At 38.1% G+C, this 16,887-nt stretch overlaps 1 protein-coding gene across 4 annotated transcripts in view; it reads right to left on the reverse strand.

The window, feature by feature from the left end:
* Positions 1 to 1,719: 1,719 nt before the first annotated feature.
* Positions 1,720 to 16,887, reverse strand: part of Tmem68 (transmembrane protein 68) — a 37,333-nt gene continuing 22,165 nt past the window's right edge. For 2 of the 4 annotated variants that reach the window (XM_005396073.2, XM_005396072.2), the window contains 3 exons: positions 12,434 to 12,494; positions 10,536 to 10,675; positions 1,720 to 3,324 (listed from right to left, as the gene is read on the reverse strand). In XM_005396073.2, the coding sequence (XP_005396130.1) occupies positions 3,220 to 3,324; positions 10,536 to 10,675; positions 12,434 to 12,494 (306 nt within the window). In that variant the 3' untranslated portion in view covers positions 1,720 to 3,219. Of the gene's footprint in view, positions 3,325 to 10,535; positions 10,676 to 12,433; positions 12,495 to 15,075; positions 15,208 to 16,887 lie in introns of those variants that run through there. The other 2 variants (XR_001236253.1, XM_013520224.1) reach the window with 2 other exon arrangements.

Here is a 16,887-nt window from a genome sequence, read left to right on the forward strand (position 1 = left end):
TGTGACTGAGTCCAGACTCAATGTGATTGAGTCACATGTCTCACTGTAACATTAATCAACATGAAACAACATCTCGGCTGGGGCCGTGGGACTCAAAGAGAACTACACCTTCCTGGCTGTAAAGGAGCCAGCCTTGAACACATCAAGCTACCCGTTGAGCTGCTGCTGGGAGAGCCTCTGCGCCTGGTGCAGACGCGCCGTTTCTCCACACAGCCATGCCTGCAAAGCTTCCCCTCCTTAGTACTCTGCCGCGACCCCCACCCACCTCCCTGATGGATTCCAGTCAAAGCCGTGAGTTCTTGAACTTGTGGCCCTTTGTCCCAGAGAGCACTGGTCATCCCCGAGCTCTTCAACTGCAGAACTTTCTCTCTCTTTCTTTTCCATCTGTGTGCCATATTACCAGCGGGGAGACTGATGCCCTCTGCAGGGCTTTCAGTACTTACTGCCAAGGAAAAGTATACTTAAAAGGCATGATAATGGTAAACTTGATGTTATATGTATTTTAAAATAAAAAGTAACAGAATATTTTTGAAAAATAACTATACATAAAAATACAAAAACGCCAGGGATATAGCTCAGCGGCACAAGCACCTGTCTGGCAAGCACAAGGTGCTGAGTTCAGTTCCTAGTACCAAAAAAAAAAAAAATAGTCTGTCTCATTTACTTCTACAAACATATTTTATTTCATTAAATGGGAAACAAGCTTTAGACAGTCTCATGGTTAAAAACTTAAAGTGTATGCATAACCCTTAACAAGATAAAAATCTTCTACGCAAAGTGTATCTGTGTGAAGAGGGAAATAAATTGGAAAGTTCTTTACAGACTAAATCTAGATTAGTATGAGTTTAGAAAATCATGCTCTTGAACTTCTGAGAATACTAATTTCTACAGGATGCTAAGGTATTGAGGTATTGAGACAACTGGGGGAATTTAAATATGGTCTGTAGATTAGGTAATACTGTCAGTGATACATTGCCTGGTTTTGACCATTGTGCTATGGTTCCTTACTGGATGACTTCACAGTTAAGGTACTGTTAAGGGGCACAGTGTCTGCCATTTACTATCCGAGGACTGAGAAAAGAAAAATGTATAGCTATGTGTGTGGACAGAGGGCGAACAGTACAGAATAAAACAAATGACACAGGTTAACAACTGGTGAATCTTCGTGAAAAGTACGTGGGGCTATGTTGCAAGGCTGTAAGTTTGAAATGGGTTCAAAACTAGAGTTTTTTTTAAAAGGATATAAAAAATTTCCCCTAAAAGTGTACCATGTTCATGCTTCTGTATCCTGTTATGCTTGCATCAAATTCTGTCAGCACTGCCTAAAAAAGGGCTGAGCCCCAACACACCCCCTTTCCACTATTACTTATGTTTCTATATTTAGCTATATTTAGCTGTAACCCCCCCCATTCTTCTAAATGAGCTTTAAGTTCAAGAAACAAAGATAAAGGCCTTGTCACCATAGATAAGAAACCTACCTATTAGTGTATCAGGGACCAAACAGGACGTTTTAAGTAAAGTAGTATATTTTAATACTGTAAAAATAATAGCTTTAGCTACATTACCAACGAATGTGTTTTTTATCAATGTTTAAAACCCAACTATTTTCCAGAAAGTCTTCTTATTTATTCTCTGGTCATTTATTCATTCATTCTAGAAATGCAGATCCACTTTAAACCAGTTGTTCATGCTGAAGGTAGAAAATAATTGCAAATTGACTCTTTTCACTGAAATGTATTTACTATATTGAAAATAAGGGTTATTACTACGGCTACGACACAATTGTTGATTAGAAATCTGCAGAACAAAATTTCCATTTAAAATGATAAGAAAATAAATATACAATTTCACAAGAAAATGAACTACAATTCAGTTTTATTTTTTTACATTAATTTTATATACATTTCACATAAGTATACATTTGTAATACAAAAATTGATATAAAACCCAAGTATTTTAACATCTAAAAAGAAGAGATACTGCGTTTGATTGGATACTTTTTGAATTAAATACTTTTTAAAATTAATTTTCAAGGAGACAACAATTCAAAAGCCATTAACTGTTAAAGGCTTTCTGTTCACATAAATTCATCATTCAAGTATTTTTTTGGACAATATGCCCTCTCACTAGCGTCAAACAGAACGAGCCACAATACTGAGCCAAGCTCAGTAACTTTAGAAATCAGCTAAACTTTAGAAATCAGCTTCTCACACAGAACGGGGAGCACAACAAGGGTGTTTATTCCTGCGCTGTTAAACGTTGTACTACAGGGCTCACGATCCATCCTATATTGCTTGTTTACAGGCTCTTGTTAAAAATGTAATAAATTATAAAAATATCAACTAGAAATTATAATTTACCTAACTGCTTTTTATTTGGTTTGAAAAACAGTACATCTCTTTCATTGTGCTTGGCAACTGGACATCATACCTATGGGAATATTTTGAACATCTGGTGGATAAAATATATACATATCTTCTAGAGGATTTTGGTATTACCTAATTATTCAGTCATAATTCTGGCTCAACAAGTATCAATTGCAGTAAATATAAACCAGTTAAATAACATTCTAGGTAGGTGTGGTGGTGCCCACCTATGATCCCAGCACTCTGGGAGGCTGAGGCAGGGGAATGGCAAGCTGGAGCTCAGCCAAGCAACTTAGCAACTTAGCAAGACCCTGTCTTTAAAAAAAAAAAGAAAAAAAAATTTAAAATCCTCACCACAATATTATCATGATTTTAGGAAGTAAATTATGGAGGCCAGAAACATTACATGATTCACCCGGAAGCTTGAAGGGAAAGAGGGACAGAGAAAAGCATTCTTTTCTAATTCATTAACTATGCTAAACCCCAGCTTATATCCTCTCTCCAAATCAGCTCAGTCCAACAGATACAGAAATTAGACACATCGTTCAGGAATGTTTGCTTAAACCATACTGCTACTATTGAAAAACTTAATTTCAAGAATCTGTGTTTATCATACATTAAGAATTTACAAGTGAAATATGATCATTTTCTGAATTATTAGACGTGTAACAAGTTACTGATTAAATCTGACACAATTGATTGCAAAACAAAATTGACGATATAAATTTAAACAAATTCTAAGAAAGATGCTTATTAACATGATTTTTAAAAAATCCTAATTATATGACCTATAAAATTCAAAAGACAGTACCACAGCCACAAACATAATCATACAGATATATTAAATCATCTTCTAAATGACCTTTTGTTTTTTATGAAAACGTTCTAACAAAGCACTCATAATGTTTCCTGGTATTCTTTGGTGCTTATCAATCAAAGCTTGAACAGCATTCTTGGTCTATTAAGAAAACAGAAGGAAACCATTATTATTTCCACACTAATGTAAAGACTTTGTGTCTTCCTACTGTCAAGTCGTCCTCCTTCAATTGCCCCCTCCCCTCTCAGGATGAATGATTTTCCTCTCAACGCATCCCTTCATATTTCCTATACTTATTTTATGTTATAGTTACTGTCCACCTGGCTATTTTCTATACCAAACTACTAGCTCCTTAAGATACATCTTAGTATTTTTCCATTTGTGAGCACAGAAATACTTTGCGCATGATAAATACTACAATGAACTGAAAGAAAAAAATTAGGAAAAAAAAGTAGTGGAAAATGTCTAGTATGCAAATGGATGGTTCAGTTCTCCCCAGCCATTAATCAACTCAAACATCCTTTTCATTTATCACCTTACACACCCAACAACTGTATCAGGCAGTGTGACAGGAAAACAAGGAATGAACTAATATACTTTCTTTTTTTTGCCTCAATTTACAGAGTTCAATAGGTATTTTCATGAAGTCACAGCCATGGAAAAGTCAATTAGAATACAGCAAGACATTTCTAAACCTACTTGTTTTCCACTAAATTAATGGCAAATTTCAGTAACTTTTACTTCCAAATCAGTTTATTTCCATTTTTTATTTATACACGTACATAGTATATTCATGAACACACATAATGTAGACCCTAACCTTTAAGCCAATACACTCTAGCCCAAAGATGTATTTAAAAATATGTCACTTTTCACATCTGTGAAATGAGTACTACTGTACACAGTTATTAAAGGATTAAATGAACTTGAAATGGTATCTTCACATACCAGTGACTGACACACAAGCTGTTTTCTATTAAGTGTATTTCTAAAATTTTACTCACTCATTCATTCACTGATTCCAGAAGTATTAGATGTATCAAAAACTGTAACACTAGTCAAAGTCTCTAATATTAAGAACCTCATAGGAAGACCTGAGTACAACGTAAGCAAGTATGAATCATTTGTGATTCGTACCATCTGAGAAGTGAGGCAGAAGTAGCCACAAGTTCAAACTGAGCAGCCACTCAGCAGGCAGCGCTCGGCGCTGGACACGTCAGCAGGGTACACTTTGGACTGGGCCTTGCAGGTCAGTGAGATCTCAGTACGGGTGAAAGAGAAGCACGAAGAGCAAAGACCCCGGGAAGACAGCCATTAAAGGAACGATACGTGAGTTCATGTCACTGTGCTTCAGGTACATAGCCCAAAGCTGGTGACACGTGGCTCTCAAACTAGATTCAATCAAATCACGAAGAAAGTTAAATATCAAGTGACAGAGTACTTAGTACGACGAATGACATGTTTAATAGAGTGTACACTATGACGAGGAGGCAAAGAATTTTGGGGTAAGTAATGTGAGGGCTGTGGGTCAAGAAGACGCAGTCCCTGAAAAGATCACTGATGATCCCCTTCTGTAACTAAATCCACAGGGTATGCCTTCAATTTCAATGTTATTTTTCCTCACAGTCATCAGTAGCCACTCCTTTCTTATATGCCTTTTGCTTCTGGAACTGACACTGTTCTGACTTCAACTGATCCGTCCGGCTCATTCTCCCAGAAGCAAACACTGACTTACTCTCCAGAGGCTCAGCAATGGCGTTCACTTCCACGGCTTCCGTTACCGCTCACCCTCCGTCCCCCCAGCTTCAGTGACTTCCTCTGGGTACTTCACAGGCATCTCCAATCCAACATGCTTAACTTGAGACTAAGTTAGCATTGTCCCTCTTATTTCGTCCTTTGCTGAGCCCCTGCTCTGTGTCAGCGAGACACACAGTCTAGCCAAGTAAGCCAACACCCCGGAGCCGCCCTTCACAGCCCCTCACCGTCATGCACACCACGCAGTCTGTGAGCAATGCCCACTAGTTTCACCCAAGCAGGACTCACATCTGCCCACCTCTTCCCATTTGTCTGCTTCTTAGCAATACATGTGTACACACACAGACCTGTACTGACATGTGGGTGTCGGTGAATGTACAAGGAAGGAGAGACAGAGAGAGAGACAGAGAGAACCAGACGCAACACAGAAACAGAACGTCAGGGAGACGAGGACTTGCAAAACCCTTAATAAATACCTCTAGTGCCCTCTTTGCACTATTACAGCATACTTTAATTTATATTTAGACGGTGTTTAAAAATGATTCTTCTGCACAATCAAATGCTGAACAGTCTATCGCCCATTTTAAAAAATGAACTTTCATTTCTACATATAAGTATTAATTTGGATGCTAGTGATTACAAATCTGTGGTACTACGGGGGTTGTTATGCTATAATTTGGGTTACATTATTAATAATGAAGACAGCTGGAAAAAAGTCACAACACACAAAAGAAGAAAACCAAGTATGCTTCCTTTCAAGTACACTTTAGTTCAATAATATCACTTTTCATAAGAATGCGTCATTCACCCAGTGACAATGCCGCCTACTGGCACAGCAAGAGTTAGAACACAGACCCTTGAACTTTCAGTCCAGGATTTTTTGTTTCTCCATTACATTTGATTTTGACCATTAAAAAAATGCTTTCTGAAAAAAAATTGTTCCTAACTAGCTCTGACCCACTTAAATCCTAATAAACAAGAAGGAAAAATTGTAGAACAAAATATAATTCAGTTACCTCCTAAAGAAGAATGCGTATGTTGGGGAGTGGCAAAGAGATACACTGTGTGACCAAAGCGTGTTGGCAAAACCAGAGGGCCCGTTCTGAGCCCGGGCGCAGCTCTGAGCCCACGAAGCTCTGGGGAGGGCACTGCTTCAGAGTGGGAGGAGAGTTGCGCTGTCTGAAGAACTTTCAGGGCACAGGACAGAACAGAGCTGGGGGAAACTTAAGGAGCCATTTGAATAACTGGACAACGGGCAGCACTAACAGATCACAAACGTTACCTTTGAGAAACTTCCTTCACAGGGACAGTCCCAGCAAAGTCCCATCTAACAATATTAGAGCGGCTCTAGCGGCACACCCTTTTCTAAGGGGCTTCACTTACCGAGTCCGCACAGCAGGAGGTACTATTCACTATCACTGCCAGGGACGCCCTCAGCCCTGTGGGAGGATTTCCGGTCCCGCCTCACTTAAGTCCAGGAAGACTGTGGTCAAGGAGATGCGGTGGGAGTGAGTGGCCACTGCTGAAGAGCAGCCTCAAAGGCCAGCCCAGGGCTCTACTGCTGACCTGGGCCTCTCCCGTGCCAATGGCAACATCCCACATGCTGGGATCTCTTTTGTCTAAACCCCAAAGCAATAAAGACACAGACAAAGCTGTAGCTGCCTCCAGGGAAAATTAATACAACAAGAAGTAAATGTCACTACCATAGATCTCTGAGATTCTGTAATACATTTTCTTCTTTGTTTTGTTTTTTCAAACAATGTCTCATTATACAGTTCAGGCTGGCTTTGAACTCACTATGGAGCCCAGGTTGGCCTTGAACTCAAGGTGATCCTCCTGCCTCAGCCTCCCGGGTGCTGGAATTACAGGCGTGCGCCACCACCACACCCGGCTCTGCAGTAGATTGTTACCCCAGCATAACCCAGCAATGCTGACTAAATACTCGGTTTTCCATGTGTAAAACAGCAACATTAGGTCTAACGACATGAGGATTAAATCAAACTATGTATATATAGAGAAATAAGTAAAAGTATCTCTGCAAATGATATGCTTAGTGCAGAAAACCCTAAAGAGTCAAAAAGTTAATAAATTCAACGAAGTTGAAAGACATAAAAATACACGGAAATCAGTGGGTTTCTACATACAACCTTAAAAGTAAAACAACAGGAAAGAAAGGAAACAATCTTAATTAAAATAAAATGGCAAAACTACAAAATGATAATATCAAACAATAGTAAAATATTCAGGAACAACAAACTTAACCAAGGAGGAGAAAGTTTTGGACACTGGAAACCACAAAACTAAAAGAAATTAAAGAAAACAAAAATAAATAGAAAGACCTCCTGTGTTCAAGAATTAGAAGACCTACCAGGCATGATGATATACACCTGTAATCCCAGCACTTGGGAGGCTGAGGCAGGAGGACTGCCTTGAGCTCAAGGCCAGCCTGAACTACATAGGGAGATCTTGTCCCCCCAACAACAACAACAAAAAAAAATTAGAAGACTTAATATTATTAAAAGCTACTCAAGGCAGACCGGGCATGGTGACGCATGCCTGTAACCCCAGCACTCGGGAGGCTGAGGCTGAGGATCATTGTGAGTTCAAGACCAGCCTGGGCTACAAAGTGAGCTCAAGGCCAGCCTGAACTGCATAGTGAGACCCTGTCTCAAAAAGACAAAAATAAATAAATAAATACATAAAAATAAAAGCTACTCAAGGCAATATAAAAATTCAATGTAATCCCTATCAAAATCCCAATGTCATTTTTTGCATAAACAGAAAAAATAAATAAATAAAGTTCATTTAGAATCTAAAAGGACCCAGAATAGGCAAAACAATCTTAAAAACAAAGCAACAGCACTGACAATTCCTAAGTAAAGGATATTACAATGTAGAAGGAAATGGCCCCCCACCCCCAGTATACTTGAGTTTCTTAGTTGCCCCGGTAATAGTTCCTGTTCCAGATCCAGTTGCTGCTGTCACTTAGAAACAGCTGGTCACTGCGATGCACAGCTGGTCAGTACGATGCACACTGTATAAACCAATCCCCAAGCGACAAGCCATTCTGCATCTGTACTTCCTGCTTGCTTATCTCATGTAAGCCCTAGACTGCCAAAGATCGGGGCCGGATATTCTGGGAATAATCTCAGTCAGAGCCTGTGAATGTAAACAAATCTGCCTCCAAATCCGGGGTGTCATTTTGATGTTTCTGCTTGCTGTTACAACAAAACTTTAATAATCAAAATGGTATTCTACAGCATAAAGACAGACCAATAGACCCACAGAAATAAGACAGAACCCAGAAGTAGACTGTATTACATGGTCAAATCATCTTTAACACAAGTGACAAGATCATGCAATAGGAAAAATACAGACTTTTCTGCAATAGTTTTGGGAAAAATTTAATACCCATATGTGAAAGAATGTACAAAGCTGGACCTTACACAGTATGTGAAGATTAACTCATAATGGGTCAGAGAACAAAACGCTGGATTTTAAAGCTTCCTAACACTGGGTTTGGTAATGACAGCATAGTAAAAGCACAAAAAGTAACAGGGGACAGACGGGGACTACCACAAACTTAAACATCCACAAATCACAGGAAACAAAGTGGGAAGAAGTGTCTGCCAATCACAGGTGTTCAACGCAGCGCTAATTTATGGGGTGCACGAGGAAGGTCTACAACTCAGTAAGTAACAACCAAAAAGTGGACAAGTGATTGAATAGACACTGTTTGCAGAAATATCTACATAACAAGTGATCAACATGTACATGAAAAAATATTTTCAATCTCTCTAATCATTAGCAAAATACAAATCACAATCACAGTAAGATATCACATCACACTCACTAGGATGGCCACTATTGGAAATTGAGAAACAAAACAAAATAACAAGAACTGACAAAGAGGTACAGAAATTAAAATCCCTGTATGCTACATGAGAACGTGAAACGGTAGCAGACAATGTGGAAGATAGCATGGAAGTCCCAAGAAACATTAATTATGGAACTACCATATGACCTAGCGTCTCACTTCTGGGTATACGTCCAAAAAATCCAAAGCGGGAAGAGATACCTGCACAGCTGTGCTGACTGAGGCATTACTCACAATAGCCAAAAAGTAGACACAAGTAGAAATAATCCAAATGCCCATTAACAAATGAATGGGTAAAGAAAATGTGGTAAATACATACAGTGGAATATTATTATGCCTTAAGGGAAAGAAAATGCTGTCACATGCTGCCAGATTGATTTTAAAAAAGCCAGTCACACAAAGATAAAAACTCTACAGTTCTGCTCAAAAAGACTATAGTCAAACGTGGAGCAGGGGCTGTGAGGGGTGGGGGAGGGAGAAAAGAGAGGGTGGGGTACAGGGGAGCAAGGTGAGTCTGGCAAGATGAACTTTAGAGACCTACTGTACAATGTGAATGTACCAACGGTACTGAACTTTATGATTAAAAATGGTTAAGATGATAAATTTCTGTTTTTCTATAGCAATTTAAATTGTTTAAATAAACCAGGCTGATATATATGCCAAAAACTGCTATAAAAATCGTAACCAAAACATATTTATCCCATTTTTAAAGAGATTCACTAACATGACATTTCGCTTTTTTGTAGTTTTAAACTCTGAAAGTACACTCAAAAGGTAGGGTTTAGATCCATAATGTCTTCCAAAGTCCCACGTGTGCAGAGGGGGGGATTTTGATGGCGACTGGATCACGGGGTGCTATACTCATCAGCGAATTAACCCACTGAGGCGTTCACAGCGAAGGTGCTGCTGGGAGGTGTGGCCTGGACGCGATGTGGAAGGCCTGTCCCTGCGCGACTCCTCCCTTCCCTCGCTGCTTCCTGGCTGCCGCGGGTGGAGCAGCTCTCCCCCGCCATGCCTTCCCTCCACGCCCTTTCTGCCTGCAAGGGAGCCGACTGAGGACTGACTGGTGCGCTGGGGAGGACCTCCCGCCTTAGAATAGTGGGTGCTGGGTACTTTGTCTTTTCTCACTCTCATTTTCCTTGACTGCTTGGTAAGAACTATACCTGATAATTCTCACTCTCAAATACCTCACCCACTCACTTTATCACACAAATGTACCTCTTCTCTGCCAGTCCCCTTCCGGCTGGCTTCCACTGTGGCTGGCCTGCGGCTTAAATGTCACATCTGCGGGCTGTCTCAGGCCTCTTTTTCTCACTAATTTTCCTGGTAAAGGTCGCAGCTTCAGCAGTGCTTCAGCATTAATGACTTTCGCATCTTCACTACCATTCTGACTTCGCTCCCTAACTCTAGCCCAGCATTTCCAAACCCTCGCATATAGAAGCATCTTCCCAGACAGTCTACAGGTGACTATCAATTTTACTCCTAGGCTCTAACCACTAACTGTCTGTAGCACCGCCACCCTCAACTTCTGCCCGCCATAACGGTAAAAAACATCGCCAGAAATTGCTAAGCTTTTCCTGTGGGGCAAAATCACCCCTGCCTGAGAACCACCGACGCAGAACATGCCTGACAAAGGTAGAAGTAAATAAATAACGTCATTGAAATATAATAATTGAAAATAAAAGTCTGTCCTAAGACTAACAAGAGAAAAATAATTTACCTTTTCAGCTAATTCTTCTGCTGTCATCTTTGGATCATAGGGAATGGGATCGCCTAAATACGTCCGCAACTTCACTGGAAAACCCCCATACATTGGAGCAAATGGATAGCGGAATTTTTCATAAAGCCATCTAAATAACCCTGGTTGAAAGCAGACAAAATCATTTTTATTGATTAAATATGACAGGCCTATAGCTGTATGCTTTCAAATTAATTATGCAAGATTTACAGGAAGATGGCAAAAGTATTTTCTTGAAAATAAAATATTTTTTAAAAGACGACCTTTTCATCAATCCTAACAAATGCACTGCACCAATGTAAGATATTGACAACAGAAAGCTAGAGGACGGTGAGCAAATGCAGAATGCCCTATACTTTCTGCTCAATTCTTTTCTGAAAATCTAAAACTTAAATTTATGAGCTTAAAAAGATAAGATTTTAAATATGAGAATTTGAAAACACAAATCCATTATCATTATTACCAAACCAAACGTTGAAGCTAAATTTTCTAGGGACTCAAAATAAGTGACCTAAAAGACGAGGGGGAGGGACGTAAGTGCGCTTAGGTAAACCTGAGCCACTGCACTGAAGCGATAAACCGCAACTTAAAGACTAACAAACATTATTGTAAACTGAAAAAACAAAACTAATACCTCAAAACAAAAACTTACTAATATTAATGGCCAAGTCTGAAATTTAACAGGATTAAATATAATGTAGTTAAAAATAGTAGATAAAGTGATGAACTGATAAAAAAGCATTAAAGAAATCCATACAAGAGAAGCCGAAGGGATGATACTATGTAGCCATGTACTGTTACCCCAAGTAGAAAACCCTGCTAATGTATGGAAATGCAAAACACCGCGTCAGACCCAGGGAAACACTAAAATACAACCACCAGACGCTAAGTTTTGAGATACTGAGCTTCAATGTCAAGAAAAATAAAAAGCAGTTCAAATGATTTTTAACATTAATTTAAAATTAAAACATTTCTAGAATAAATTCTGGTTTGCCACTTAAATTATGAGGGGACAGGCTGAGGGAAAATTTCAAACAACTCTACAACAAAAGTTAAATACTATAACAACAATCTGCCTTTCTACTTTAAATAGAAAAGAGAAGAAAATTAAGACTAAAAAACATAAAGGAGTACAAACAAAATAACAGCGTTACACAATAAGGAGCAACTTAAAGCTCTTCAGAATAGGACTCGCTTTTACGCGTATATAAATACTAACAATAACTGTGCTAGGGATGTAAAACAACTCATTGAATACAGGTTAAACTGAAAATATAGGTTAAACTGAACACGGCAAAATAAGAAAACAGACTCTTGCAAGGAAAGGACATATGCAGTTGTTATCATTTCTATAACTGGACTAAAAGCTCATTGTTTTAACCTACAAATCAAAGGCAGATTAAAAACACTTTTCAATTAAATATATATGATTTAAAATATATTTTTCTTAATAAATTGGCAAAAATAAGCCAGAACAAATGACATGTGCTTAGTTGTTACCCTTATTTCAATATGTAATGTCATCCTTTTATAAAGCTGTTACTTCTTTGTGGTTGAGTTAAAAGCTTTTCCTAACCCTCGTCAACATGGTTTACTCTCACAGTAATACTACTATATTAATTAGGTAAATTGTTTTGGAACTTTAAAAAGCACTCTACAAATAAGCTCCCACGTATGTACTCTGTATATACATGTGACAAAGATAGAACATCTACGAAGTGCCATTACTGAGAGCCAGTTACCATTTAGACTTTATATAATAAAATCTAAATAATTAACCCATTTTGTAGAGTTAATTCAAAAGGGCTCCTCACAGGGTTCCAAAGCCCCAGTATTTCAAGTATATACTGTAACGAAAAACCATATGAATTGCAACTTACTTGTTCCTCCAAGTGATCTAAATCCTTCTCGAATATTTTGTGTAAACATAGGGATAATGGGCTAAAGAAAAGAATTCGGATTAAAAAAGTAAATAAACAAATCTATTCAATGTCTTTATTGAGTCATTAAGGCAAACTTTTGAAGCCCTGTTCGAAATTTTAAAAACAAGATTTTAAAGACAGAGGCACACTTAACTAGTGTGATTTACCAGACTAAATTCAACTTAATCATTTCTAAAAATATGAACACTGCCCCCCAGTGGTAATAGAAAATATTTCATGTACTAAGTTTGCTAACATTCCACATAAACCCTTAAAACTCAAAATAGATTACAGTATACAGTAATTTCATTGGCTTTAGTGGGCTCCTGAATAGTATGCTCACTGAAGAACAGTTATACAGGTTCTCTCTAAGGCGAAGCTGCACAGCTTTAACGACAGGGTTTGGAAGATGCTGCCATGTAATTCATAGAATCAGTGAAAGAGCCTCCTGTAAGCCTTAGAATGCAGAATGCTCGATATTCGTGATAAGTACGGATAACACCCTACCAGGAAGAAATGGAAGCTGTATATTTAAGAATTCTTTAACACCACTAACTTCAGAGTTCTACTCACAAGGTCATGGTTTATTTTTCCATGAATATCAATAACTAAATGTGCTTTTCATAATGAAAGCATTAACTAAACATCATGAAGTATACAGGGAGGTTTTGCCACTCAGAATACCAAAGTGGATAAAACACTTTAATATATACATAAATATACTAAATTAAATGTTTCAGAATAGATAAAACTGTGTGCATATGTGTCATGTCAAGTATCATGTTACTTACACAGAACTAGAAGTACATGCATAATACAGAACTACCTGTAACAAGGAGAGTTTGAGATATATTTAAATAAGCTCACATTTTAAAATTTGCTGTTATTCATAGACCAAAAGAAAGAAAACACAAGTACAGATTTCTTCATAAAGCCTAAGACCTCACGTAAGACTGACTAACCACTTCCTGCACCTCTCCTTTGAGCAGAAAGGAGGGCAGCTGATATACTGTGAGGACATTGTTTCGCTCACTGCTGTAACCCTAGCACTAGAACATCGTATCTGGAATTGGTGAGGAGTAAAAGAAGGTAAAGGGGTAGATTTAAACAAGGAATGAAAAGTAAGAGAGGCAATGCTTCTAGTGAACTCATACGTATTCTCTTAAAACGAAGAGTAGAAGTAGCCAGAGTGATCTCAAAATTAGGTAAGAAGGAAAGAAAGAGAATCAGGTTAAGAATTTAAAATTTTATGGAGTTTTGGGCTGGGGATGTAGCTCAGTGGCATAGCACTTGCCTGGCAAGTGCCAAGTCCTGAGTTAGATTCCTGGTACCAAAATAAATAAAATTAAGTTACCAGGTTTGTGGTAATTTATTAAAAAAAAAAAATTTTAAAAAAGTCTTCAGAGTCAAGAACTTAAGCTACCCAAGACAGAAGAGAAAACACTCAGCTCATAGATTCACTGTTTCATCTCCCTCGACCAGTGCTGCTGTCATGGTCAAGATGTATCTACTGAAGAACGCATTTCTGCAGTTCACTGAGATTCAGCAGCATTCCTTGCACAGCTAGCCCTCTGGAGCCCAGACACTGCCAGGACTCACTGGTAGCACAGGAAAACGCTCACCCTGGCAGGCTCAATATGCCGTGCTACAGTTTGGGTCTATGGTCTCTAAATTTGCATGCAAACTTCCATTTAGCAACAGCCATTAGCTTTTTGCAGCTTGATTGGGTAGCAGAACCATGCAAAGCTCTTCTTGTACACAATATATAACAAAATAGCTGCACAAGTAACTTACAATACAATTTTTTACATATATGCATGTGTCTCTGTGTGTGTACACACGTGTAAGACAGAATGTGTATCTTTAAAACTATACTTGGGCAATAAGTTTAGTACATTCCTAGGGTCTTGCTTCTCCTACCAAAAATGAGAAACACCGGACAAATTACCACACATCTAAGTCTTTCTTTATCTATAAAATGGAATAATAATTATCTTCAGTTCACTGAGTTTTTATGAATTGAAGTAATATGGATTAACAATTTATTGAAACAAAGTGCTCTTTTCTTCTACATTTGCTATTTATTTTCCAATTAAAGATGATTTTTCCCCAATTTATTTAGGTACTAAATTACCTGCAATTTTTTTCAAAGCCCTAATACTCAGCAATTTATAAAATAAGAATGATTTATACTATCTATGAAAAAAAGTCTGTTACTTTCAAATGAACCTTATATATTTTCTACCAATATTTTGTGAACTGTACAGACAATCTGGAGTTTTCTTTCTTAATTTATGTTAGTATGTCACTATCTATCTATCTATTTATTTATTGCAGTGCTGGGGAAAGAACACAGCTTCACACCTGCTAGGCAAGCATTCCCACTGAGTTACACCCTCAAGCCCAGTATGTCACAATGGATTTGTAGTTAATCCTTTAACAATAGTCTTCAAGTTTTACTCTTATAATAATGTCGGAGGGCAATTAAGGGATTCTCCAGGTGGCATTTCTTTGTCGTTTACAGCTGCATCCACCATGACTGGCGGAGTTCCCTCGCACGCCTGGAGGGCCCCTTCGGCCTCCGGCGTCAGCAGACTCACTGTGAAACGCAGTCAGGGACGGCAACAGCACCGTTGCCTGGAGTCCTGAACTGTGTGCTCTGCTCTGCGGCTGCCTCGCTTGTGACCAGATCCCTTCCATCCCTCCATCTCTCTGTGCCTCAGTCTCCTCATCTGCAACATCGGAATAATCGCACACGTCACCTCCTATGACCCAGGACCGCTGAGGTCAGTCTTTACAGGTGCTACAACATGCTGGGCTGGCGCAGCGCCACGAGACTTAACATGTTACTTTGTGAATCTACAGTGTTACAGAGTTTTGTTTGTTTTCAGGTGTATAAAAGGTTATTTCTTACGTTTTCTGAGGTTTAATACAAAAACCTGAACTAAAGTATCAAGATTATTCTGATTATCTAGAAACTCGAGGATTAGAACGAGTTCTTCCCTTATAGTCTTTTCTCTCCAACCTCTTCTAAGCAGTGTGCTACTGAAAGCTACAAGCTGAAGGACAGAGGGTTAGAATTCCAGGACAAATCCACGTAATTTCAAATCTACTTTTGTTATCTTAAGAAGTTAATTCTCTCAAAATATAGATGTAAAAGGTGAATCACCTTTAGGATTTAGTTTCATTAGGTTTTTAGTTTTTATTATTGCTTTAATAATACATCATGATTAGGCTTAATTTTTACTAACACCATTAACAAAATTAAATTCAAAAGGCTTCTTTTCACTATATAGTCTGTGTTTTAAAAAAAGTCAATTCAGTAAAACAAACACTTCAGGCCTACTCAAAGCTGCTCACTGTAATAAGAATTTGAATATGAAATCTTTGTCATGATAGTACTATTTAAATTGTTATGCTTCCTAAGCATTTGGGCAAGAATATTCACTTGTACTGGGCCAACATTATTAAGATACAGCAATAACTTCGAAGAGTTGAATGTACATATACAGGAAAGAGAAGTACTCAGTGCATTTTACTTCACTATCAACTTTGTAATTAAAATATAAGAATATCTATGCTTCAAGTAATACTTTTTGGTTAGAGTGGGTCATCTATAACTTTCTTTTTTTAACCAGGCTGCACTTGAAGGACAGGCAGTTAAGCTACACATGCAGACTGATCTGTTTATGTGGCATCTGCTGGGACACAAAAGGCCTGAGGTGTGAGAGTTGCTGACAGCACTGTCTACTTCCTAGGCCTGGAAAAAGGACACCACCCTATCAAAGGTAGTGTAAGTTCTTTTTCAGACAATCTAAACTAAAAACAGAAAACAAAGGAGAGACATTTCCTAAGTAATAGATAATTGTCTCATAGACTAAAGCACAATGTGAAAACCAAAATGCTGAAAAATACTTTCCAAAAGCAAAAGAAAAACACAAAATGACATTCACATTGTTAAGTCTATTAGGCAGAATAATGACAGTAAATCATCACAAAGGAACACTTAATTTATTGACAAATTCATTTGGAAAGTCTTTAAGAAATACCTAAACTACACCAGTATCTGCTTATTTCTCTTTTATTATTACATAGCTTATCACATTTGCTGATGAAAAATGATAAAAATCATATACTATTTGGGTCTTGTTATAAAAAAAAGAACTAATATGAAACAAAAACCATCACTGAAATATATCAATTCATTCATATCAAATGTACCAAAGGACTCAAATACATATAATCGAGCTGATTATACTTGTGAAAAAAGTGTAACTGAAGGACAGGTTAAATTACTTGTATAACATTACAAATGTCGGGGCTGGGGATTTAGCTCAGCGGCAAAATCGCCTGCCTGGCAAGCGCAAGGTCGTGAGTTCGGTTCCTGGTACCGGAGAAAAATCAAAAAAAAA

Source organism: Chinchilla lanigera, unplaced genomic scaffold, assembly GCF_000276665.1.
Source record: "Chinchilla lanigera isolate Chin_1 unplaced genomic scaffold, ChiLan1.0 scaffold00053, whole genome shotgun sequence".
Lineage (NCBI taxonomy): Eukaryota > Metazoa > Chordata > Mammalia > Rodentia > Chinchillidae > Chinchilla > Chinchilla lanigera.